Here is a 27,148-nt window from a genome sequence, read left to right as displayed (position 1 = left end):
AGTATGAAAAAATGTATTCACATATAGTTTGCTTTGAAAACCTCTTAACTTTTTCATTATACAGAATTATTTTATGTCATGATTTATCATATTTTTATGATACACTGTCATGTCATACTGTAATGCACTTGCAGAACAAAATACGTCATTGGAAAAATATGTTTTCGAGACAATTAAATTAAATTTACCTTCCTCCAAAGTCTTTAAAAAAATTGTGCTTAATTCTATCAGCTTTGATGACTTTCAGACAATAAGAGAATAGAATAAATATTATTAATTTCTTCCTTCCAAAAGAGTAATATTTCTTTGCCTTTGATAATTACTACAAATTAATTGATCACTTGTTGTAAAAGTTTCCTTTTGGAGAGTTTCACTCACATACTGTGGTTTCACTTTGTCATTATTGCCTGATGTAAAATTAAAAAAAAAAAAAAAAAAAAATTATTTTTTTTTAAATTCTGGGGGATTTTTATCTCCCGCCGGCAGATCGGGGGATGGATCGAAATTCCGGGGGATTTTTCCCCCCGCCGGGGGATATGGCATGTATGCTGGTTGCCATGGCAACTGAAATGAAAAAACTATTCTTGACAAAAGCCATAAGGCCTTGAGCTTATATATTTTTTGTGTTTCATTGCCTAGTGACCCTCTACCAAGTGTTCCAATTATGCCAATTATGGAAATCTTAAGTCTGAAACCACTTGGCCCTGACTCTTTATATTTTGTATAAATCATCATTTAGTAGTTCTATATCAAGTTCGATGAAATTGTGCCCCTGGGGTAAAAACTGGACCCGCCCCAGTGGTCACAAGTTTCCTACAACTTGTAGAAGAAAACTTATTTTGTATTTAGCATTATACAGTGGTCCTCCAACAAGTATGCCCCTGGGGACAAAACTGGCCATGCCCTGGGATTTACAAGTTCCCTATAGAATTACTAGTATATAGGGAAATCTTTGAAAATCTTCTTGTCAAATTCCCTAGGCCCAGACCCATGATTCATTCTTATAAAAAAACAAAGGTTTAAACTTTAAAGCTTTCACTCAGCTGAGTGATTTAGGGCCATCTTGTCTTGTTGTTTATAAGAATGATATGAAAAGTATAAGAGGTCTTATGTTTCCATTAATAAAATTACATGTTGATGAATCAGACAGAACAAAGGCTGCTATAGGTAAAAAAAATCATTTTCAGAGCATCAATGCTTGTTATTTTCATAGATACTTTAAATTTTAAATACACGAAAACATGAGGAACGGACTGGTGTCATACTATTGGATAAAGCTCTCTCCTAGCATATCAAATTCACAGTCTGGCAGCTGGTGATTGCTGTGTGTGCCTCGTTCAATAATGTAGGTTGTATATACTGGTAAGTAATAACTGCAATCAAAACACATGTTATTATCAGAATTACACAGTCTATAATGTAACACTTGAAATACTATCCAATTTTGTTCAAGACTTCTGTAAGTCTAATAATTCTAACACAGATTTGATATGAGCACTCTCATGATCATGAATGTCCTTCAGTAATATTTTAAACGATTCAGCATTTAAGGGTTTGGCAGAAACATTCATGACCGTCTTGTCCTGGCTGGCTTCAGGGTCTATCCTTGACTCACCAAACATCCTCAGAACCTCATTAAGACCAGGAGCAGACTAAAACGAAAAATACATAGTACTTAATTACGTTAATCTTTATCTGAAGCTTTGTTCATTTCCTCTTTTGTCATTCCAAAATTTATGCAAAAAGCTACAGAAACAAGCTCAGTAGCAAAAAGTTTAAACATAAACCCGGTTTAGTGGCACTGGGCAAATGCCAAAGACATAGAACACAAAATCACAAACAAGAAACATAGAAGAACAGCACAAAACTCCACAAACAGCACAGTTCATACATACAATATATATATAAAAAATAGGTATGTTTATCAAGAATTGTTAGGTACCGCCTTGGAACGGTCAGTAAAATGTAAATTTACTGGGGGTTTAAACCAGTTTATATGCACAAACCTCACTCTTATCCCAACAATCCTTAATAAAGAGCCTAAATTAGAAATTCTGATATAGTAAAAACATGATTAATTATACAAGAAACCTGCCAAAAATTTTCAAGAAGCAAATAACCATCTAATATAAGAATACAAAACATGCATATATTGGTACCTTTAAAAACTCGATGTTGACGGCACCATGATTCACAAGACATTCTGTGACTTTATTTAACTTTGGGTCTTCCCGGACTCCTTTCTTTCCAAATTTAACGGTTTTGACATGTTTTTCTGTTTGGCTTTTCTTTGTTTCTTTTTCCTTTATTCTGTATCGTTTCAACTTTTCGTGAGGTTCTGGCATCTTTAAATGTTCTTCTTCAGGAATTTCTTCAAAGGTAAACCTATTGTATTTACGACAAAAATGTTGTATAACCAAGAGCTCGACATCAGTCACAAAGTGTCCATGTACATCAAAAACTGAGACTTTCTGGTACAATGCTGGATCCATCTTTTTCATAGGCACAGGAGTAGTGTGGAAATTTCTCGATAGTTCAGGCCACGCAAGTGTTGTTATCAGTCTATTCATGGTGGGGTGAACATGCTGGAACTGTTGGTGGGTCATGGAGGCAGTTCTGATATGTCCAATGCATCTAATCAACACTCGTGCTCTGAACATGGTTGCCTGGAAAATAAAAATTGCATTGAATATTTGCAAAGACCTATAATTCCAACAATTCTTTAAGTATCAATATGACGCTCAATCACAGTTTATGGCAATATATATAAGTGCAAGAAATCAATGGATGCATATAGAAATACAATGTACATATATGTACAAATGCTTTTAGACACCTTACATTTGGCCAATACAAATTAATTGCTAAATTTTCATCTAAAAAATTACATGGGGTTACGGGGTGACATTTTTTTTTTTTTGACGACTGTATCACCATTCTAAATATTAATATTAGTTCATGCTCTTGCTTAATGCATATGGGACCATATACATGTTTTTCTAGAAGAGCTACGAACACCATCCTAACTCTTTTCCTTTTTTACATACATGTGAATGTTATACATTGACACTGTAAAACGCCATTCCCTGACATTACCTGACATTACCTGACATTACTTGACATTCCCTGACATTACCAGACAGATACGCAAATACAGACCTTAGTTCATCATATTTGAGTCAATAAAATCTTACAGTAAGCCATCTGGCAGTTTATTACCATTGTGTTGTATAAACACTGATAACATCATTCTTACCATACATGTATTAGAGCCTGCAAAGTTTATTTTTGGAAAGGAAAGAAAAAATCTGCACATGTTTATGTAAGCAATATTTGCATGTGATTTTAAATTAATAAGTGATTGCAAGTTAAACATGCCCCATTAAAAAATAAAACATATCAACTATTTCAAAGCAAAATATTATACAAAAAGACTATCTTAACGGCACATAAATAAATGTATGAAAGTTTTTAATTCATTTATTACTAAAGTTCTGAATGAAAAAAATAACAATACTTTTTAAGAAATATAAACATTTATAAAATGTTCTAACAGTATTTGTATTTAACATGAAAAAAATACATTGTAGTAGACAAACAAATACATTCAATTGACTTAGTAAACTTGATCTCAAAGTAATTTAAGTTATTAGTCAAAATTGGAAGCAGGTCACCCACTAATAGTTGATATAAATTGTCAGAATTTTTGATGGATTCAAAATACTTTCATAATTCTTTCTGCATTATACATGTAGTTACTCATAATAATGCAATGAATCACACCAATGCATGTGCCATCTATCAATAAAGATAACTGAAGCTACAAACCAGTACTACCATGCTAAGGTTATGTTATTATATAATTAAAAAAAAATACAGGAATCCACAAACATTTTGGACACCCCCCATGTCAGCATTCAATAAGTCCTTCCTTCCATCAAGGTGACAAGTTACTTTTTAAATCTCAGAAGAGCCACATCAATTAAACTTTTGATCATCAGATTTTTGTTAAATAGAAAAATTTGAGTAAGTGGGCAAAATAAAAGAAATAACTAATTTTTTATTATATCATTGAATAATAGGAGCTGGTGGAGGCAAAACCATTTTTTATTATCAAATATCATATAATTAATATATAAAATGATAATCTAGAAAATAATAACTATTCTCCCTTCTAAAGAATACTTAAAAAAATATTAAATATATCTTTTATTTTTTACTTCAGTTTTCCATTTTGTAGTATCTCCTGAAACTAACTAAATGCGGTAAATCCAAGTAACTTAAAAAATAATGACTTTACAGACCTGCAACCCATATTTAGTCAAGATGTTTTGTTTTGTTTCTCAAACTTTAAAAAAAAATGTTCCAATTTATTTTCTGATTGAATCAAGTATAAAGTGAAGGTTCTATGATTTTAAAATCATATTGAAGATAGGTCAAAATAGTATTGGTCAGAGTACCAAATATTGCACAAAAACTCTCAACCTCATGTGGTCAGAGCTAGGTTAGCAAAATGAGTCTAACCTGGAAGGCCAGGGTAAATAAGCAAATAAGCAAGACCATAAATTCAAATTTAAATGACATCTCAGGTTAACTTTAATCGTGGCAGTGCTAAATGGCAGGTCTAAAAAGTTAATGGGTGAAGGTGTGTAGAGAGTGGGAAAGAACCAGCCGCCTGGTTAGGCAAAAAAAAAAAATACATGTGTTTCAGGTAACCCGACCAACTCTATTTTTTCCTCACCAACCCTTATCTTTTTTTTAAACATAAAAGTAGTAAAAAAATAAATTTTAATTCTATCGTAATTATTTTTTTTTTAAATATATCGTTATTATTTTCGTTGTTTGTCTTTCTATGTCCCCGGAGAATAAACTTTCATTCCTAATAATGTATAACTGAGACGCTATGTCAACAGGAAAACAAAATGGCGGAGGGCGGCGAACCCTGTCCGATTGGCAAACGCATGTTTACCGTCCAAACACGTGGTTAATCACAAGAGACATTTCGCAGTCTTTAAAATGAAAATATTTAAAAATATAGCCGGCGGTGTTATTTATTCATGTCCAAAATAAAACTTACTTTTTACAATTAGGCTCTGCGTATATCATGCATGCTTCTTACGATAAGGCTTTGTGAATTCATGGTTATTTATTTTGCCCTATTTTAATAAGTCCCATCAACTGAAACCCAAACAAAAACCTTCGAAAGTTAACGACACATTTGTTGGAATGTGTCAGCTGCAGATCAAACGGTACAATTTGTGACGTGAGAGCACGAGTGGTGATAATATCAAAGGCGCGTGGCTATGGTTTGTATTTAATTTGGTCAGTCTGATACCTTATGATCTCATTTGATTGCCAAGATTTTGCCTATAATGGTAAGAAAATATCATACGATCGAAAAAATAATAATCAATAATCGTCGTCTTAGAATCTTATAACAATGACCAAAATGTTTGAATTCATTATAAATATGAATGAAACTTTGACTGTATGAAAATAAGATAAGAAAAAAAAAATCCATATCCGCGTTTACTTGTTCTATTTTAAACCTACCTCCACTTCAAAACCTAGTTTAAGGAGCTCACAGCGATTTTCCTCAAGCAAATTAACAAATTTAGTTGATAATTGACTGTTTGGGTAGAACATTATCACAGATTTGTAGAAATTGAAGCGCTGGATTTGTTCTAAAAACCGATTGCAACTTATAAACGAGTATTGTATACAAAAAACACCACATTTCATGGGCAAAATTGGCGGGAAAATATGATAGTCGAAGGTAAGTAAATGATTTCAGACATTAAACAATGGTTTTTCTCTGACTTTTTGTAAATTATGATACATTTAGATATAACATAATTCATCTGATTCAACAGAAAATTGCATGATATGGAAACTGTAAAAAAAAAAAAAAAAAAAAATCCCGACCGACCGACCCTATTTTTTTTTGCCATGTTACCGGAAACACAGGTATTATTTTTTTGGCCTTAGCTCAGTTTGTTAGAGCGCCATGTATGTGTTGGGGTTCCCCACACTGGGCACACTTTTCCGCCCAGGTTTACTTCTGTACAAAGTTATTGTTAGCTTTACATTAAAGTTTAATCTCAATTATCAATAGAATAGTTATTGTTCATATTTGTGAAACTCAGCTATAAAATAGGCACCACGCTAGCTGCCAAATTTTTTGTTTAGAAATCAGGTTTGTTGTGCATGGCTCATAAATAGCATAAGTGCATTTATGCCATTACCTGCTAATCAATCCACTTTAAATACTAACATTTATTGACTTATGATAAATTTATAGTTTGTTTCGTCAAAGGTTTCTTTACGGATTCTGGTGATGCCAATATCCGAGATAAGTGTAAAAAACTAATTAATTTATATCATGTCATAATATAAATACATTAGTTTGACAATTTCAGTACTTATTCATAACTAAGCAATTAGTACCGTAAGTATAGAACTATTCTGGAACAATCGTTTGACTGTTATTCAATTAAAGCTAAACGTACAGTGCTGATGGTAAACCTATGGCTCTAGGGCACAATGTATTTGGAGGCCAGCTTTTACATGCAAGCCGTGATTTCGAATTCCTCCTAGATTCAAAATTTAGATAGAAAATTATTACTTTCTTTAGATATTTAAAGAGTATATAATACACTGGAGATAATGATAGATTTATGTAGTTGTTAAAAACAAATATGACGAGTTCGAAACAAACGTTTAAATAAACTAAAATGGCGACGACAACAGCGGCTAGACCGCCGGGTGTCACAGAAGATGACGAGGAATGGCTGTATGGAGGTAGAAAGATAGTTTTATATGCAAACCCATAGTTTTTTTTAATTTTGCATATTTGGGCTTGTGCAATTGCACGGCAACAAATAATTAAACAAGAATGTCACATAATTTCGTGGTGTAAAAAAATAACATTTCAGAAATTCAACAAATGTTGTCAAGGCTCTATGCTCTGATATTTTAATGAAGCATTGCAAACATGAATGTTGATAAAGTTTGTTTGAATTCATTCATACATTCAAACTGAAAGCAGAAAAGAAAATAATCCGGTTTTCAAGTATAATATTTTTGTCTAAACTAATGGCGTAATGCAAGTCAGTGTTTTATATTAGCCTTTGTCAAGTTGTTAGATTTGATTTTTTTGTAATATTTTTATTCACATTGACCGCGATAAAGGTTTTTATGAACATGTCAATTTTCCTCTTTTTCTAAATCTTGGTAGGATTATTATTTTAAATTGTGGAAATATCTTTATTTTAAAAGGGAGAATGTGGGGTAAGGCCATGTTGAGAAATTAACCATTTTAGAACTACCTGATACAAGCATGGGACACACAAGGAACACGTCTGTTTAAAAGTGTGCAATTGTGATGCTGGCATTAATGATTTTAAAAGATCATTGCAGCACAATACATTACTACATACAAATGAAAGAAATGGATGAGTCATAGAAAAAGTGACAGACACCTATAAACACAAGGATGAAAAAAAAATCATGATAGAATCGGTCGACTCTTACTGTCATATATGTGCATTGGCCACCTAGGCTGGGTCAATAAACCTGCAATCCCTGGATTGACAGAGAAGTGTTGAACCACTAGAATATGAATCCACCATTAGTGAAAGAGCATCATTAATTATGACATTTAAAGTTACAACAAATGGCGATGGCAATGTTGAATTTGATGGAAAACACAACCGACATGAGAATTGCGTTGTAGAAAACACATTAATAAGTATGATGTACAAAAACACTTGCTGTCACATCAAAAATGACTCTACTGTGATTTTTAGCTCGACTATTCGAAGAATAAGGAGAGCTATACTACGCACCCAAGTGTCGGCGTTGGCGTTGGCGTCACCCCTTGGTTAAGGTTTTGCGTGCAAGTTAATATCTCAGCAACTACTTGAGGTATTGCATTGAGACTTGATACAATGGTACTCAACCATCCAACCTACTTAATTAACCAAGTTAGATAACTCTAGTTTGCATTTAATGCAAATAATAGGCCTTTATTATTTGACTTAGAAATTCTGGTTAAGGTTTTGCGTGCATGTACACATAGGTTAATACCTCAGCAACTGCTTGAGGTATTGCATTGAGACTTGATACAATGGTACTCAACCATCCAACCTACTTAATTAACCAAGTTAGATAACTCTAGTTTGCATTTAATGCAAATAATTGCCCTTTATTATTTGACTTAGAAATTCTGGTTAAGGTTTTGCGTGCAAGCACACATTGGTTAATATCTCAGCAATTACTTGAGGTATTGCATTGAGACTTTATACAATGGTACACAACCATCCAACCTTCTAAATTAATCAAGTTAGATAACTCTAGTTTGCATTTAATGCAAAATAATTGCCCTTTATTATTCGACTTAGAAATTCTGGTTATGGTTTTGCATGTAACCACATTTAAGTCAATATCTCAGCAAAGATATCATGTATTGCATTGAAACTTTAGATATGTATTCCCAACTATATAACTTACTAAATTTATGAAGTTAGGTAACACTTTTTTGAATATAATGCAAATTATGGGCCTTTATTATTTGACTTAGAAATTCTGGTTAGGGTTTTGCATGTAAGCACACATAGGTAAATATCTCAGCAACTACTGAATGTATTGCATTGAGACTTTATAAGTGGTACTCAACCATCCAATCTACTTAAACAACCAAGTAAGATAACTCTAGTTTGCATTAAATTAAAAAAATGGCCCCTTTTTTATTCGACATAGAAATTCTGGTTAAGGTTTTGCATGTAACCACTATTAAGTCAATACCTCAGCGAATACATTATGTATTGCATTGAAACTTTACACACAGGCTCCCAACCATTTAATCTTCTTATTTAATCAAGTAAGATAACTCTATCTTTCATATGGTATAATTTTTGTCCCTTTATTATGCGACTTAGAAATTCTGGTTAAGGTCTTGCATGTAAGCACACATAGGATAATATCTCAGCAACTACTTGATGCATTGAGACTTTATACAATGGTATTCATCCACCCAACCTTATTGAATAACCAAGTTAGATAACTGTTTTTTGCAAATAATGGCCCTTTATTATTACACTTAAAAAATCTGGTTAAAATTTTGCATGTATCCACATTTATGTTAATATCTCAGCACATCATGTATTGCATTGAAATCTAATTTAACAGTGATCCATGCATGTTTCGCCAAAACTTTTCAATCCTTACACTGAAAAGCGGCGGAATAGTCAAGCGCGCTGTCTCTGTGACAGCTCTTGTTCCTGGTCTTATTTCCCCTGAACAAGTGGTCAATTTTTACAAGATTAAATATGTTCACAATTTATAACAGACAGTTTATTGAATGATTCTTGAAACCGTAACAAGATCTCTACAAGATCGGCTCTTATACAGTAGAGTTTGTGCATGAAAGTCAAAACATTTATATTTGCTATTATATCAACTTTGTATTATCATAAAGTCAGAAAAAAATCAGGCAGTTTAGAAAAAAAATCTAAAAATCACTGCACTGCCTGGAGATACAGAAAATATTGACAGGGGCATTGCCATTTTTTGATTGAGGCAGTGAACAAGACAATGGAGCCAATGCTTTTAATTGAAGGAAAAGTAATGATGGCATTATTTATTATCAGGAAAGATGTTTGCATCTGTTTGCAATGTCTGGAGCTTCCACTGTTCACCATAGGTTTTAGAGGTCCTCTAGCCCCAAGCTCTATTTCAAGGTGTTTTCAAATTTGCTCCAACCAGGGAACAATTCTTAGACCCCAGGCTTCTGGTCCAGAGTTTCTGAGTACCTTTTTAAGAATAGTGTTAATACTGCTAGAATACTAGAAGAGATTTTTTCATTAAATCTTTCTTGCAGGTGAAAACAAAGAACCAGCTGCTCCCGGGACAAGGTAGTGTAATTAGGTTCTTTGCATTGATAATAAGTTAGGTTTGGACATTTTGAAGTGTAGTTCTTAATAAAAAAAAAATTGATAAATAAAGTGATTGATTGGGTTAAAGATATTTGCCCAGATGGACATTTTATGCAGGCTTCTGTGGATATGAACTGTTAAATTTGTGCTGTAGCTATTACTAGTATTAGTGCTGGCTGTCACTGGTTAATGAGTATGCCTTAAGGAGTGTTATAAAATCCATTTAATTAAATTATTTATTAACAAACCAGTGTCCATGTAAACATTAAATGCATGATATTTATCAGCACACGCTTTTTTAAAGCCCTCAGGACTGATTTTTTTATCAAATTAACGTTGAATAACAAGCTGTTCCCCTTCAAATGCACTGTTTGATTTGCAGTGAGCCAGTAGCCAGGCCTGAGAAGGAGGATGGGGAGATGGTAAGTTATTATAATTTGGGTTTAATTAGGAAGGTAGTGAGTTTACACAAGACAGCCTATTGCATCTACTGTATATTTAAAATCAGCTATTAAAAGTAGAAAGACATTATTGTTCTAAATAAACCAGAACATATGTAATGTCTTCTATAAGTCCAAATTTTGGTAACACATCTTTCACAGTAATAAAGTTTAACTCTGATAATATATTTTTTGCTTGACTATTCAAAGAGGAAAGCTATGTTACTCACCCTGGCGTCGATGTCACACCTTGGTTATGGTTTTGCAAGTAACCACACTTAGGTTAATATCTCAGCAACTACTTGATGTATTGCATTGAGACTTCATACAATGGTACTCAACCATCTAACATACTTAATTAACAAAGTTGGATAACTTTAGTTTGCATTAAGTGCAAATAATTGCCCTTTATTATTTGACTTTAATATTCTGGTTAAGGTTTTGCGTGCACGCATACACAGGTTTATATCTTAGCAACAACTTGAGGTATTGCCTTGAGACTTTATACAATGGTACACAACCATCCAACCTACTTAATAAACCAAGTAAGATAACAATAAATTGCATTTAATGCAAATAATTGCCCTTTATTATTCGACTTAGAAATTCTGGTTAAGGTTTTGTGTGCAAGCACACATAGGTTAAAATCTCAGCAACTACTTGAGGTATTGCATTGAGACTTTATACAATGGTACTCAACCATCCAACCTACTTAATTAACCAACTAAGATAACAAGAATTGCATTTAATGCAAATAATTGCCCTTTATTATTTGACTTAGAAATTCTGGTTAAGGTTTTGCGTGCAAGCACACATAGGTTAAAATCTCAGCAACTACCTGAGGTATTGCATTGAGACTTTATACAATGGTACTCAACCATCAGGCCTACTTAATTAACCAAATTAGATAACTCTAGTTTGAATTATTATCAAATAATGGCCCCTTTTTTATTCGACATAGAAATTCTGGTTAAGGTTTTGCATGTAACCTCATTTAAGTCAATATCTCAGCAAATATATCATGTATTGCATTAAAAATATACTCACAGGCTCCCAACCATTTAACCTTCTCATTTAATCGAGTAAGATAACTCTATCTTTCATAATTTTTGCCCCTTTATTATGCGACTTAGAAATTTTGGTTAACGTCTTGCATGTTAGCACACATAGGATAATATCTCAACAACTACTTGATGTATTGCATTGAGACTTTATACAATGGTATTTAACCACCCAACCTACTTGAATAACCTAGTAAGATAACTGTATTTTGCAAATAATAGCCCTTTATAATTAGACTTAGAAATTCTGGTTAAAATTTTGCATGTATCCACATTTATGTTAATATCTCAGCACATCATGTATTGCATTGAAATCTAATCTAGCAGTGGTTCATGCATGTTTTGCAATTTTTTTTCAATCCTTACACTGAAAAAAGGCGGAATAGTCGAGCATGCTGTCTCTGTGACAGCTCTTGTTGTTATAAATATAATTATTACAAGGATTTTTACTTAGCAGCAGGGTTCGACACTAACGGTAGTCCGGTAGTCCGAGACTACCAGATTTTTGATCGGACTACAAGACATTTTAAGTCAATAGTCCGTCGGACTACAAGAAGAAAGTAAATATCACATCAGTTAATTGAGCATAAAATCTTACTTGCGTAAAACGTGATGTCAAGAAGCCGATTATCACGGTAAACACTCATTGTAAAGCTTGCCGAAGATGGCCGAGCAGTTCCGGACAACGTGGACTGTTAACCGAATTTCGCGCGCATTTCGTATAGCCTTTCGATCAATGTTTAAACCAGTCAGTAGAATGTCTTTATTTAGAAAGGGAAAAACCATTTTCGCACTCTATGGTGTGTTTTAATCGTCAGACATGTGCACCTCTGCCAATGTCAGCGAGGTAGATTTGGGTCCAAGTGGCAGAATTTCTAAATCCCTTGCATTTTCAGTCAAAAACAATGAAAGATGCGATGTAGACAAGCACTTGACGGTTGTTACTATTTTTAGATTTTCTGAAAATACGTCATGGTTATTATGGTTTAGGGTATTGCCAAATGTCGGTGTTTATATAAAGCAAACAGAAGGAGCATTATGTCTGGCTTATGAAATCTTTTAAACTGGCTTTTAGAAGCGCAGCTGATAAATTAATCATACTGCCAAAACAGGTATAATGCAGTGTAAGTGCAGACGACGACAGAATTGTGTGCGTTAGTTTTCGCGCCAAAATGTCGTAACATTTTATACATTGAAGCTAGGGCCAATAACAATTAACACCACGCCGATAGCGATAAGGCTACACCTACAGTGTCACATGACCTCTTCATTAGAGACCTCTGACAAATACCCAGAAGCAGACGATAATAATACAAAAGTTATCAATGACAATCAGATAAAAAATGCATGGAACATGGTAAAACATAGCAATAAAAGCATATATATATATAGTATAACATTAAATAATTTCATTATTATTAATTGTATGCAATGTATAATTCAGGTAAAAAAATGTCTAGACTTTAAAATAATTTATTTCTAAATAACATCGGAATTTTGTTACAGTACAATAACAGTCTCTATTTTAAAACTCAAATAAAGGGAAACAAAACATGTATTAATTTCCTATCCGAAAATCAACAAAAACAGAAGTTTGTATAGATCCATTGTCAAAACTCAATGGATTTCGCTGTTTTTCTTCCTTTCTCGATTCAGTATCACCTGTTTTATACAAGGGTAATGCATTATTATCATTATTGATATAACTACCTTATTGTTTCTCTCAATGAATAAATTTCCGTGTTAAATGAAATGCAAAACTGTTCTAACAATCAGCATAGAAATTTTGAAACGACCATAGTCATTATAAATGCAAAGGTTTTTACTTTGATTTGCGTCATTTAAAAATATGATTTTGTTTAATCTATACGTATATACTTTTTGTGACCTTAAGCTATATATCGGATATTGAATTAAATTTAATAAAAAATGTAACTCACATAAATTGAGGTGTCTTTTTCACTAATATGTCAAACAAACTTAAAAGCAAATGTATATGCTTCGGATTTAAAACTTTTCGCACAATAAGGAGACAAATTTCCAAATCAAACTAAATTGCAAGATATCATCAATATTGTACACTAATTCTCATAATGATATTTCTTATTTTAAGGCTATTAAAACGGAAATATACGTATATTATTTACGTTTACATTAAGACATTTTGAGAATTGAATTAGTCTACTAAGCAGTCCCTTGTTATCAATTATAATTTTAGAAGCATGAAGGGAAAATGTCAGTATTTCCGATTTCTTAAACTGTCTTTACTATCACTCAATTATGAGACATAATTTGTGTTAAACATATTTAACAGCGTAATTACACTACTGTTGATATGAGAGGATTGCCGGAGGTCATGGTGGATAGCAACGGCAACTGATAAGCCCTGCCTAATCTGGACGCTGATTGGTCAGTCGGGTACCGTATTGATCAGTCAGTTTGACTGACAGGCAGCGTCATGTTAATTGTTATCTTACTCCCATATAAAAAATAATTAATAACACTTTCTGAATTTCATCATGTTTTTTAAGCATTATATGATATGTCGTTTAGATTGACAAAGAATACTGAATAGTAGGATGCCAATAATCAAATATTGCTTATCAGTAGGATGTCTGTCATTTGTGCTATAACTTAGCAACGATCTCAGTCGAGGTGTTTTAGTGTCAAGTGATTTATTGCAACATTTTCCTGGAAGTGACAGATTATGGGGTATTTTAGCATTGTTTTTAGATTTTTAATTTGAGGTATTTTAGCATGGTTTTTAGCATTTTTTAGGTTTTAAAATTAAATTTAAAGGTCAAAAAGTTGTTTTGATGAATGTGGAAATTTTAAGATTGAGACAGATGAAAATCATGACCAATCAAAGGGTTATACTGACAAAGGAGGCTAAGTCTCACAAAACACTGAAGGAATCCGTTGCAGGCTTGCATTTTTTTGCACTACCAGAATTTTTGCTGGACTAACCAGATTTCGGATCCAGTAGTCCGAGGGACTACCTTGTGAAAAATGTTAGTGTCTAACCCTATTAGCAGCGTATATTTCATCACTTTAAATAGAGCAGTGAGCCAGCATCTCAGTCCCAGACCCAGGAAAAGGATGATGACGATGATTCTGATGATGATGATGATGATGATGATGATGATGATGTACAGGTCACCATTGGAGACATCAAGGCTTTCCAAGTCTCCAGGTATGAATTGGATTATGTAAATTTTTGTTTTTGTATTTTGTCTGTTTTAAGATACACATCTTCTTATTGTTGCTTTTTATGCCCTATATCCATTTCATACAAGAACTAATAAACATTTTAATTTTTCAGTGCCAGCACATTGTTTAAGCCAGGTGGGACATATCAGAAACAGCCGGTTGTTTCAGGTTAGTCAATTGATATATGAGAAATTATTAATTACTGTATAAATTGAGTGTTTGATCATTAATGTAAAATAATTGTTTTAAACATTATGTCCTTTGGTTATTACTTTAGATATGTCTAGATAAACTTGATGTGACCTTACATTAATGTTCATTTTACAAGAAAATTTCGAAGAAAATCGTTTGATAAGTATTTATATTGTTTTATTCATATCTTTAACCTCTTCTCTTTTCCGCGGTCAGGTCAGAAGGGCACTGCTCCGGGGGCAAAGGGTGTGGATGTTGAGGGGGAGGGGCAGGTGAATGGCATCCCCCTGTATGAGTTCTCTCTCGACTCATTACGGGAGGAAGACAAGCCCTGGAGAAAACCAGGTAAGCAATTGTGGTGTTAATCCTTCAGTAAATATAAGATATTGATAATGACAATGTGTAGTAATTGTATATTTGAAAGGGTTTAAACTTTGTGAATTATGAGATTGTGAATTTATAATGTAGTGAAATATAAAATAAGCGGCCCAAATTATCTAATTATCATTTTAAGCCAAACAGGTTTAAGTATCATGTTTCATTTTGCCTAAATACTTGTATCACTTAAACTAGGTTTATCCTGAATTCCTTTAAAAGTCTAAAAATGACACCACATTTACCGAAACAAAAACAGTGGGCCAAGATTGATTTTGTTGTAATGCACTTATGATTGTTAGAGAAATTTTTGTTAAATTCAATCCACAAATTCAAAGCTGTGAAGCTACTTGTAGGGGAATTGATATCGGAAGGGAGTAAATCTCTGACTGCCTCGATTATTTTTTAACAGAAACATATCTAATCAAGTGTGTGTTGAAAGTCAATCATATTTCCTAGCATTGTTGTGTATGCTTAGCAGAAAAGAAAAGGTTGATTTTGACATCATGGAACATCATTTTTGGACATGTTTATAATGGAGCCATATTGTCTGCAGATTTTTCTTTTTAATGGCAATGGGAGGCTTGAAATTTACAATTCATTCTTCAATTATTTCAATATTATATTAAACATATATATTATTTTTAGTTCGCCTATTCAAAGAATAAGGAGAGCTATTCTACTCACCAAAGCGTCGGCGTCTGCGTCGGCGTCACCCCTTGCTTAAGGTTTTGCGTGCAAGCACACATAGGTTAATATCTCAGCAACTGCTTGAGGTATTGCATTGAGACTCAAAACAATGGTAGTCAACCATCCAACCTACTTAATTAACCAAGTTAGATAACTCTCGTTTTCACATTATGCAAATAATTGCCCTTTATAATTCGACTTAGAAATTCTGGTTAAGGTTTTGCGTGCAAGCACACATTGGTTAATATCTCAGCAACTACTTGAGGTATTGCACTGAGACTCGATACAGTGGTACTCAACCATCCAACCTACTTAATTGACCAGTTTAGATAACTCTAGTTTCCATTTAATGCAAATAATTGCCCTTTATTATTCGACTTAGAAATTCTGGTTAAGGTTTTGCGTGCAAGCACACATAGGTTAATATCTCAGCAACTACTTGAGGTATTGCATTGAGACTTGATACAGTGGTACTCAACCATTCAACCTACTTAATTAACCAAGTTAAATAACTCTAGTTTGCATTTTATGAAAATAATTGCCTTTTATTATGCGACTTAGAAATTCTGGTTAAGGTTTTGCGTGCAAGCACACATTGGTTAATATCTCAGCAACTACTTGATGTATTGCATTGAGACTCGATACAGTGGTACTCAACCATCCAACCTACTTCATTTACCAGTTTAGATAACTCTAGTTTGCATTTAATGCAAATAATTGCCCTTTATTATTTGACATAGAAATTCCGGTTAAGGTTTTGCGTGCAAGCACACATAGGATAAAATCTCAGCAACTGCTTGAGGTATTGCATTGAGACTCAATACAATGGTAGTCAACCATCCAACCTACTTAATTAACCAAGTTAGATAACTCTAGTTTGCATTTAATGCAAATAATTGCCCTTTATTATTCGACATAGAAATTCCGGTTCAGGTTTTGCATGCAAGCACACATAGGTTAAAATCTCAGCAACTACTTGAGGTATTGCATTGAGACTTTATACAATGTTACTCAACCATCAGGCCTACTTAATTAACCAAGTTAGATAACTCTAGTTTGAATTATAATCAAATAATGGCCCCTTTTTTATTTGACTTAGAAATTCTGGTTAAGGTTTTGCATGTTACCACATTTAAGTCAATATCTCAGCAAATATATCATGTATTGCATTGAAACTTTACATACATGTACTCCCAACTATATAACCTACTAAATTAATGAAGTAACCCTTTTTTGAATATAATGCAAATTATGGGCCTTTATTATTTGACTTAGAAATTCTGGTTAAGGTTTTGCGTGTAAGCACACATAGGTTAATATCTCAGCAACTACTGGATGTATTGCATTGAGACTTTATAAAATAGTACTCAACCATTTAATCTACTTAAATAACCAAGTAAGATAACTCTAGTTTGCATTAGATTAAAAAAATGGCCCCTTTTTTATTCCACATAGAAATTCTGGTTAAGGTTTTGCATGTAACCACTTTTAAGTTAATCCTTACACTGAAAAGCGGTGGAATAGTAGAGCGCGCTGTCTCTGTGACAGCTCTTGTTAATTCATGACATCATTTTTAGAAACTGCTACAGTCAGACTTGAATTTAACCGTTTGTAAACTTATTTCGGAATCATAGAAAACAAATATATATTATTTCATTTCAGCTTATTTTATATATTTATTTCTAAGAAGAGTTGAAGTTTACTGTTTAAAAAGATCTATCCAATACCTGAATAAATGTAGAAGGTATCTTAAAAAACTTTAAAAAAGTGTCCCAGATCTACTCTCCAGCTGGTATGGACAATTTGGTGCTTGAAATTCTATTTCCTTCAAATTGCAATATGATTTTTACTGCTGCAGAACAACAATAACTTATGATTGCTTTAAGGTAGTACAGTGTCTGGTACAGGGATCCAGCCATATGTAGTGTTGTTTTTCTTAGATTCAAGACCCTACTCTTTGTTTACAGGAGCTGACATCACAGACTATTTCAACTATGGCTTCAATGAGGACACATGGAGAAGATATTGTCAGAAGCAAAACAGACTGAGAATAGAAAATGGTGTCCCTATACCAAAGGCATTCCAGGCTTATGTAAGACATGGGTTTTATTAGTGATGGAAATTTGGTTCAGATACTAGAATAAATTCATCATTGGAAAAATAAAATGTTATAATCAATCATAATCAATCAATACTTATGAATATGTACAAAGAAATACTGAGTGCATAGAAAAAAAGTTAAATAATACTGATAATGGCCTTAAAAGGCAATAAAAGAGTGGAGTCAAATATTTCTTTAAAGGGATATTAGATTGTCAAGTTATGAACTGTGATATTTTAGGGTTATTTTCTGCTCTTACTTTTTCAGGCTGGTTTACACACACCGTCTACACTGGTGAAAACAGAAATGGATGTTGGTAAGGTTGATCTAACCGAATAATGGATAACTTAAAAACCCATGAAAGTTAAATCTATGATATACATTTAGAGGTGGTCAAATTTAGCACAAGCCCTGCACTAGTAAAATGCTTAACAGGCTTGATATAGCAGGCTTACTGATTGTACTTGAAGGCAAGCGCTTATATCAAAATTCGGGCTTGTTCAACCAAAAGACTAATTTTGATAACTTATATACAGTAGGGGCTGTTACATTTACAATTAAGAAAATTTTTCGTCCTGAAATGAGACTTTCTCAGAGCACTTTATCATTGTTTTACACTTTAAAGGGATGTTGATATTGTTTCCAAGTTGTAGGGTGTTCTCCTATGAATGAAATGCCAAGAAAAATGAAACAGGGTGGCATTACTAGATTGACTGAATGTGTAGCAAATAATAAGCATTCTTTAGCCTTTCCTCTGGACACCTTGATTTTAGCTTTGCACTCATTGTTTCAAATGCTCCATGGACTCATTATACAAATTAGAATTTGGAGTGTTTCTATTTATGCAGATAATCTAGTTGTCTGTTTTTTCCTGATTCATTAGGCCAGAAAATGAATACAAAGCCGTCCTTCATGAGCACTCCCCAGCCCATAGGGACCATTGCAGTGTTGGGCTCAACTGCAGCATCGCGGAGACCTGTAGAGGAAACTGTAGAAAATGTACAACAGATCGGCACCATCAGTAGTGACGTGTAAGTTCAGAAAGTTGTGTCTTTAGTGTATTGTGATTGGTAAAGATAATTTATACATGTACATAGGGGATATTATGATAGGACACTTTTCTTGTGACCTGTATCACATCGAGTTCGGTGTGTAAAACATCGAGACGGATACATGTTTACTCACCAAACGAGACGTGATGCAGGTCACCAGAAAATCATTTTATTTATTATTACATAAATGCCTCACTTATCCCTTTTTATTTTTTGGTTTCAATTTGATTTTAATTTAGCACCATCTGTCAAATGCGCGTATAAATTCGAATGTGTGAAAGTTTTGTGTAATGGAGTCAAGGGAGGCTACTACAGCGAAACGAAGCCAGAAGTTACAGAATTCACTTTATTGAGCAAAATAAGTACAAAATATTTTGTGTTTTAGCAGAATTAACAAATTACTAATACGAAAACAATCATTAAATGTCACAGCACCAAAAAACTACAACAACAAAAAACAGTACTTATTTTTCGTATTATACAATAATCGTCATGACCTGTAGACGTAATGCAACCGTTTTTAACAAAGTAAATATTCATGGGATTTTTTGACGATCATAATATGCAGAACAGAGGGAAGTTTGTTAGTCAGTCGCTATTTCTATCGATGATGCAAATGCGCCTTCTTCTTTGTGTGTGCGAGATGCTCATATTTATGATAATTAACATGGAAAATGCAACAATTTATGGACTTCGAAATGGCAAACAACTTGTTCACTGAAGTCTAGATAGATTGGAAGGGTTCCCTACTTTGTGTTATCCTCATGGCTCTTTAAATAACATGAGAACCATGTTCCTGAATATTTACATGCTTCTGGAGCGTGATCAAGTTAGATTATTTAAAAGTTGACAGGTTTTAGCAGTTTTTTTGGTCAAGCTATATTTAGCAACGCAAAAATAGTTCCGAGATAACAAATGGTACTCGCATGATACGGAATCAGAAAACGACAGTATCATGATACAGATTTTACAATATGGCGTGCTGTATTTTCACTGTTGGATATGGAAAAGGAATTTGATAGGCATATAATAAAATTGTGTACAATGTTTTGTGCTTCAAATTCTCTGTAAAGAAATTGTATTTGTGATAAAATTTTAAATTTAAAGATATCAACAGTAAGAAGTTTTGGACATAAATGTTGTGGTTAATTTAAAAAGCACTAATCAGAAAAAAAAATTCATCATTTTTGCTTTTGAAAACTGTTCACTTTTTGTTGACAAGATTATTTGTTTGAATAAGTTATTGAATGTTTGAATAAGTTATTGAATAAGTTGACTATTATTAATATGGTTAATGATTTATTGCAGCTCGAAGCCCCCACCTGGTTTTCCCGACTTCAGCATGCCCCCTCCAGGGTTACCTCCCATGCCTCCTGGCTTTTCACCAAGTAAGACTAACTACCAAATCAAATGATCATTCATTTGGACATTTAGAATGCTAGAATTACATGTATGCCTTAACGAAAAAATAATTCTTGTTTTAGTTGGTTAATGACATAAGACATGGAAAACTAGAATGCCATATTAGCGCTAATCAACCTAAAATCATACCATCTTAGTGCATCTTGAAAATAATTATACCACCACAAAAGTATGCTGTGGGGGAGGGGGTACTTGGGAGTGCGCTTGTTGCTGGACTTTTGGGTTTGTCTGGATGGAAAGTCATAACTTTGTTTACACACTTCCAACTTTGGAAGGAGTTATGGCACCTATTCAACTATGGTGTCTGGGCAATAACTCTATGAAAGGGTTGAAGGATTTTTGTATTTCAGTTTACATGTTAAACACCATTAAATAGAGGTTAAATTGAGTCCAGACAATAACTCCTGAAAGAGTAAATGGATTTAATAGATTAAAATAATTTTCAGCTCAGATGTTTTACATCATGAAATAGTGGTTAAGTTAAACTTTTATTACAAACCACTCATGAGTTATGTCCCCTTTCGACCAAAAAACATCAACAAAAAAACAGTGCTCTGTTATTCATGTCAGGTACCATGGTTTTTGAAAACTTGGTACACAGGTTTAACACTATGAAATGCAGGTCAAGTTTGACTTTGTTTACCAAAAATAGTTTACAATTTCTTTATCCAGGCTTCGAGTGGTTGTATTCATCAATCCTTTAACAGCTTTTGTTTTCCTGTTTTACTTTTGAATTTTAATAATATTATAATATGTATTTGAATACTTGATTGGTTCTGTTTTAGCTGTTCCACCTCCGGGAATGCCCTTACCTCCACCCAACATGTTCAATCAGCCACCACCAAGTAAGTTATACAAACTTTGTATACAAGTTATCACTATGTGACTCATGTAAGTGTGTGTTTTTTTATCTATTTGGACGAAATTTAATACAGAAAAGCAGGTTTTTATCGATCACTTTAGATGTTAGCTTTTATTTTATTATTACAAAAAATAAGCTTGTCTTTGTAACCTTGGATATAATAATTTTCCACTCTAAATATTTCTGATTTCTGTCTTTTCAGCATTTTTTGCACATTTGCCACCTCCAGTTGCCTCTTTTGATGTGACACAGACTCAGCCAACATATTCAGACTCTAATAAATCCTACGATACAAGGTAAAAGTTGTTTCAACACTGCACAAATTGTCCAAATTGTAATACCGTATTATATCATGTATAGGACGCTAGCATAGATAGGACGCAGGCAAAAAAATAGTTGAGAAAACGGGTAAAACCCCTTAATATATAAGATAGGACGCAGCGGAAAAATGTCAAAATCGGAGCCGAAAAATTGAGGTTGGTCAAGTATTTATAACATATATATTGAAGTAAAAAACAAACAAAAAATTGTATATAAGGCATATTTTGATAACTGTCTTGTGTATTTCGATAATTATCGTCGTATTTTGGTAATTTAGCGTACACAACAATGATATATGTCTTGACATTTTGAGAACATTTACGCATATTATAGGACTTATACAAATGCCGTAATAGTCCCGACTGACAGTCAACCGTTGCAACCGTTGCAATAGTCTCGACATGCTTTCTGAATGACAGTCAACCGTTGCAACCGTTGCAATCGCAACAAAACTGTGTGTTGTCAAAACTGATGATTGTTTTGATAAGGCTTGTCGCTGTGCGGATTAAAGCATGTCGGCATAATTAAGTGTCCGTAATTAGCCTTGCCAGCGGAAGGCAACATCGGGTAAAGTGCGAACAAACAACCATAAGGTATTACCATCACAATAGTTTGTTCTATTGATGTTTTTCTAATGACAGACAGCGGGTGTTTTTCACACCTTCGCACATTTGAAAAGATTTGATAGTGACAATAATGCTACTTTGCGTTATGCACATTCCTTTATCAATTTTTTAAAACAGTTACATACAAAATGTTTTGTAAAATATCGAAACATTAAAATCATAAACAACGATTAATTGATATTTACCTCCTTTCCCGATTTCCGTTACCGTTATAACTCAATCCAGTTAAAGTGCTGACTCACATCGAGTTTTTGTGAGTAGCGTCCCTTTTATAAAAAGTAAACACTCATGTTTTTTTCAATTTATTTCTCAATAAATCATTTTAAAGTAAACATTCAATATATTTCTGCGTGTGTTAACTTGCGTGATTTTACCTATGTCAGTTGTTCTTTTCGGTGACGCAGTACAGATACTTACTATTACCGCGTTCTTCCCCGGTCCGATATTTTCGACCTGAAATGGACTTGGAAAAAAACAGATGAAATTCTAATAGCATAGAAAGGACGCAGGCAATTTTTAAGACGAGAATTGGGGGTAAAAAAGTGCGTCCTATGCATGATATAATACGGTAGTTAAAAATGACAACGCTTGAACACAAGTTTCTGGCAATGCTTTCTGGTTGTCTGCAAACAGGAGAAACTTGCAGAAAATATTAACATTGTACCTACTCTAGTACTGTAAAAGAGAAAAATAAATTTATATATATATATATATATATATTATCAATAGTAGTTGACGTGTTCCGAATATAGCATAAAACTATTCAACTGGATAACTAAACTGTACATGTTTTATATCTATATATAGTTTTCTACTTGCTGTTGACAGTTATTAATGTTGACCAATAATTATATTTATGCATCAAAACAGCTTCCCTCATTATATACACCTAGCATGCATTTCACTGTTTTTTCACAGAGACCGTGACAGAGAAAGAGACGTGTTCAGAGAAAGAGAACGAGACAGAGATAGGTAAACTTCCAGGCTTTTTGAATTTTTGTTACCGGTATTCACAAAAGTCAAATGGTCAGTCACTAATATCTTTATTTCACCATTTCATAGAATTGAACAGAACAGATAATTTATTAAGACTTGTACAAAATACATCGTCTTCTTTACCACTTATATATATACTTATAGGGCTATGGTGTCCACTTGGTTCTGATTTGAATCAGATATTGCTTATAGAGACTTAAATTGACCAAGTTGAAAAATAAAAAGCTTTTCAGATTTATATTGTATGTCAGAGTTGAACATCATAAAGAACTGCATAGCTGTTTGTTAACCATAAAATATTCAATGCTTCCAGTGATGGAAGTGAAGATTATAGATACAGCTCGAGATCACGAGACTACACTACATCCAGGGATTACGACAGGTGAGCAAAGATTTATTTTTATCATGCAGTAAATAACAATATGTATTATTTTGAGCTCAAGCTGAGGATGAAACTTAGTTATGGTATCTGATGTAATATTAGCTTGTCAAAAGTCAATGGCTGCTGACTCCATATAATTATGGTATCATTTGAAAAGGTATTATCAAAAAGAAATGACTGAAAATATATTGGAGCTTAAGTTATGGCAGTTTGTATGGTTTTTTTTAATTTTTATCCGAAACTGGACTTGGAATGATTTACTTTGCAAACTTTCAAGGCCAAAAATGTATGTTTGTAATATTTTTATGGATATATTGTGTACCGTACATATTTTATCTTCTTTTCAAACCCTTCGAAATTATACCAGAACAATATGGGGTCACTAGGCATCCAAAATTCACATTTGTTGTTCATAGGATACCTTAACAAATCTGCTATGAAATAACTCATTCAAGTAGTTCAATCACTCGGGCTAAATTAATTGACGAGTTTAGACCTTAATTTACCTAGAGAGAAAAACGTAGGATCTGAATGTGGTTACATTTTTTTGCTAAATACATTCTGTTGATTGTGTGTAAGGTTGTTTCACTTTCAACGCAGGAATAGTTCTTGTTTCATCACGTCACATTGTATTTCTAGGGACTACTACAGAGATCGAAAGGATCGTGACAGGTCACGGGAAAGATCAAGGTCAAGGTCACGAGACCGTGATCGTCGTTATCGAGAAAGGGACCGTGATAGGGATGATAAAAAATCAAAGAGGTACCTTGCAGTATTAATTTTGTTTGACATGTTGACAAAAACGCATGTTTTTGTGAATGATTCATTAAAATGTTAGCTTTTTGAATCATTTTAAACAAAAAGAACCATCTACATCTTGTTCAATACTGTGAATTCATTATGATCAAGATGTTGTATATTCTATTTTGTTCACTCTAGGTGGTGAATATCGATTTTGTTTACTCTAGGTGGTGTATATTTTTATCCATTTTGTTCACTCTAGGTGGTGAATATCCATTTTGTTCACTCTAGGTGGTGAATATCCATTTTGTTCACTCTAGGTGGTGAATATCCATTTTGTTCACTCTAGGTGGTGAATATCCATTTTGTTCACTCTAGGTGGTGAATATCCATTTTGTTCACTCTAGGTGGTGAATATCCATTTTGTTCACTCTAGGTGGTGAATATCCATTTTGTTCACTCTAGGTGGTGAATATCCATTTTGTTCACTCTAGGTGGTGTATATCCATTTTGTTCACTCTAGGTGGTGAATATCCATTTTGTTCACTCTAGGTGGTGAATTTCCATTGTGTTCACTCTAGGTGGTGAATATCCATTTTGTTCACTCTAGGTGGTGAATTTCCATTTTGTTCACTCTAGGTGGTGAATATCCATTTTGTTCACTCTAGGTGGTGAATATCCATTTTGTTCACTCTAGGTGGTGAATTTCCATTTTGTTCACTCTAGGTGGTGAATATCCATTTTGTTCACTCTAGGTGGTGAATATCCATTTTGTTCACTCTAGGTGGTGAATATCCATTTTGTTCACTCTAGGTGGTGAATATCCATTTTGTTCACTCTAGGTGGTGAATATCCATTTTGTTCACTCTAGGTGGTGAATATCCATTTTGTTTACTCTAGGTGGTGAATATCCATTTTGTTCACTCTAGGTGGTGAATTTCCATTGTGTTCACTCTAGGTGGTGAATATCCATTTTGTTCACTCTTGGTGGTGTATATCTATTTTGTTCACTCTAGGTGGTGAATATCCATTTTGTTCACTCTAGGTGGTGTATATTTTTATCCATTTTGTTCACTCTAGGTGGTGAATATCCATTTTGTTCACTCTAGGTGGTGTATATCCATTTTGTTCACTCTAGGTGGTGAATATCCATTTTGTTCACTCTAGGTGGTGTATATCCATTTTGTTCACTCTAGGTGGTGTATTTCCATTGTGTTCACTCTAGGTGGTGAATATCCATTTTGTTCACTCTAGGTGGTGTATATCCATTTTGTTCACTCTAGGTGGTGAATATCCATTTTGTTCACTCTAGGTGGTGAATATCCATTTTGTTCACTCTAGGTGGTGAATATCCATTTTGTTCACTCTAGGTGGTGTATATCCATTTTGTTCACTCTAGGTGGTGTATATCCATTTTGTTCACTCTAGGTGGTGAATATCCATTTTGTTCACTCTAGGTGGTGAATATCCATTTTGTTCACTCTAGGTGGTGTATATCCATTTTGTTCACTCTAGGTGGTGAATATCCATTTTGTTCACTCTAGGTGGTGTATATCCATTTTGTTCACTCTAGGTGGTGTATTTCCATTGTGTTCACTCTAGGTGGTGAATATCCATTGTGTTCACTCTAGGTGGTGAATATCCATTGTGTTCACTCTAGGTGGTGAATATCCATTGTGTTCACTCTAGGTGGTGAATATCCATTGTGTTCACTCTAGGTGGTGAATATCCATTGTGTTCACTCTAGGTGGTGAATATCCATTGTGTTCACTCTAGGTGGTGAATATCCATTGTGTTCACTCTAGGTGGTGAATATCCATTTTGTTCACTCTAGGTGGTGAATATCCATTTTGTTCACTCTAGGTGGTGAATATCCATTTTGTTCACTCTAGGTGGTGAATATCCATTTTGTTCACTCTAGGTGGTGAATATCCATTGTGTTCACTCTAGGTGGTGAATATCCATTTTGTTCACTCTAGGTGGTGAATATCCATTGTGTACACTCTAGGTGGTGTATATTCATACAATACCTTTTCAGAAAAATCAAGGATGAGCCAGATGATTCAGATTATTACAAATCCTCCTCCTCGTCAAAACACAAGAAGTCAAAGCGCTCCAAACGAGATAAAGATGACACAGCTGATAAAGGGGATGATGTTGGATCGTGAACGAACATTTTTAGTCTCATCAATTAGTGTCACACATTTCTCTAATATGTCGTTGTCATCTGTTCATCTGCATGTATGTAAAATACTTTTTGTGCGCATATAACAAATGCATAGACAGTGAGAGGACCTTTTTCAAAATGTGGCAATATTTCACTGCTAAAGAGGCAAAAAGGCATGTGTGTGGTTCTTTTCCCATATAATGTTAAAGTGTATTTAAATGTGCAAAAATTGTATTCTGAAAAAACAAACAACACACACAAGTGTTAGACTGTATTTTGTTACTGAAAACAAAGATCTTGTAGAATTTTTGTTAGTGAATATTGAAATAAATGGGAATGCAAGAATGTCTTACTTATGCTTTAGAGTGATTTAGAGTACCAATGTTGATTGTAAAAACAATTGAAATATACTTTAAAGGAAGATATAGACACTGAAAAGTAGTTCAGGCTCCCTGAAGGTCAAGGCTAAACTTATGTCTGCATGCCATTTATGTGTCACCAGAAAAGGTGACATAGGTTTTACCTTTGGCGGCTTCAGCAAAACCTTGTGAAGATAATTCCTCATTAATTATCCA

The 27,148-nt window shown here is 33.7% G+C and overlaps 2 protein-coding genes across 3 annotated transcripts; one reads left to right on the top strand and one right to left on the bottom strand.

Moving 5' to 3' along the window:
• Positions 1 to 1,162: 1,162 nt before the first annotated feature.
• LOC128228517 (uncharacterized) lies at positions 1,163 to 6,581 on the bottom strand. Of its 2 annotated transcripts, none has more exons than XM_052939863.1 (3): positions 6,448 to 6,581; positions 2,160 to 2,666; positions 1,163 to 1,652 (listed from the first exon to the last, which is right to left on the bottom strand). In XM_052939863.1, the coding sequence occupies exons 2-3, from the start codon at positions 2,658 to 2,660 to the stop codon at positions 1,449 to 1,451; spliced, it is 705 nt and encodes a 234-aa protein (XP_052795823.1). In that variant the 5' UTR covers positions 2,661 to 2,666; positions 6,448 to 6,581; the 3' UTR covers positions 1,163 to 1,448. The 2 variants fall into 2 exon arrangements, with proteins under 2 accessions (XP_052795823.1, XP_052795825.1); XM_052939865.1 differs by having other exon boundaries at positions 6,510 to 6,576.
• Positions 6,582 to 6,710: 129 nt separating this feature from the next.
• LOC128228516 (pre-mRNA 3'-end-processing factor FIP1-like) lies at positions 6,711 to 26,918 on the top strand. Its single transcript, XM_052939862.1, has 16 exons — positions 6,711 to 6,801; positions 9,881 to 9,914; positions 10,318 to 10,357; positions 14,496 to 14,629; positions 14,759 to 14,814; positions 15,055 to 15,183; positions 17,871 to 17,995; positions 18,272 to 18,320; positions 18,888 to 19,035; positions 20,365 to 20,444; positions 21,264 to 21,323; positions 21,543 to 21,636; positions 23,206 to 23,259; positions 23,597 to 23,665; positions 24,305 to 24,427; positions 26,445 to 26,918. Exons 1-16 carry the CDS (start codon positions 6,735 to 6,737, stop codon positions 26,572 to 26,574), a joined length of 1,392 nt encoding a protein of 463 aa, XP_052795822.1. The 5' UTR covers positions 6,711 to 6,734; the 3' UTR covers positions 26,575 to 26,918.
• The last annotated feature ends 230 nt before the right edge of the window (positions 26,919 to 27,148 follow it).

Source organism: Mya arenaria, chromosome 3 (assembly GCF_026914265.1).
Source record: "Mya arenaria isolate MELC-2E11 chromosome 3, ASM2691426v1".
Taxonomy (NCBI): domain Eukaryota; kingdom Metazoa; phylum Mollusca; class Bivalvia; order Myida; family Myidae; genus Mya; species Mya arenaria.
The sequence above is the reverse complement of the archived record's forward strand: the minus strand, read 5'-3'. Positions and strand labels throughout refer to the sequence as shown.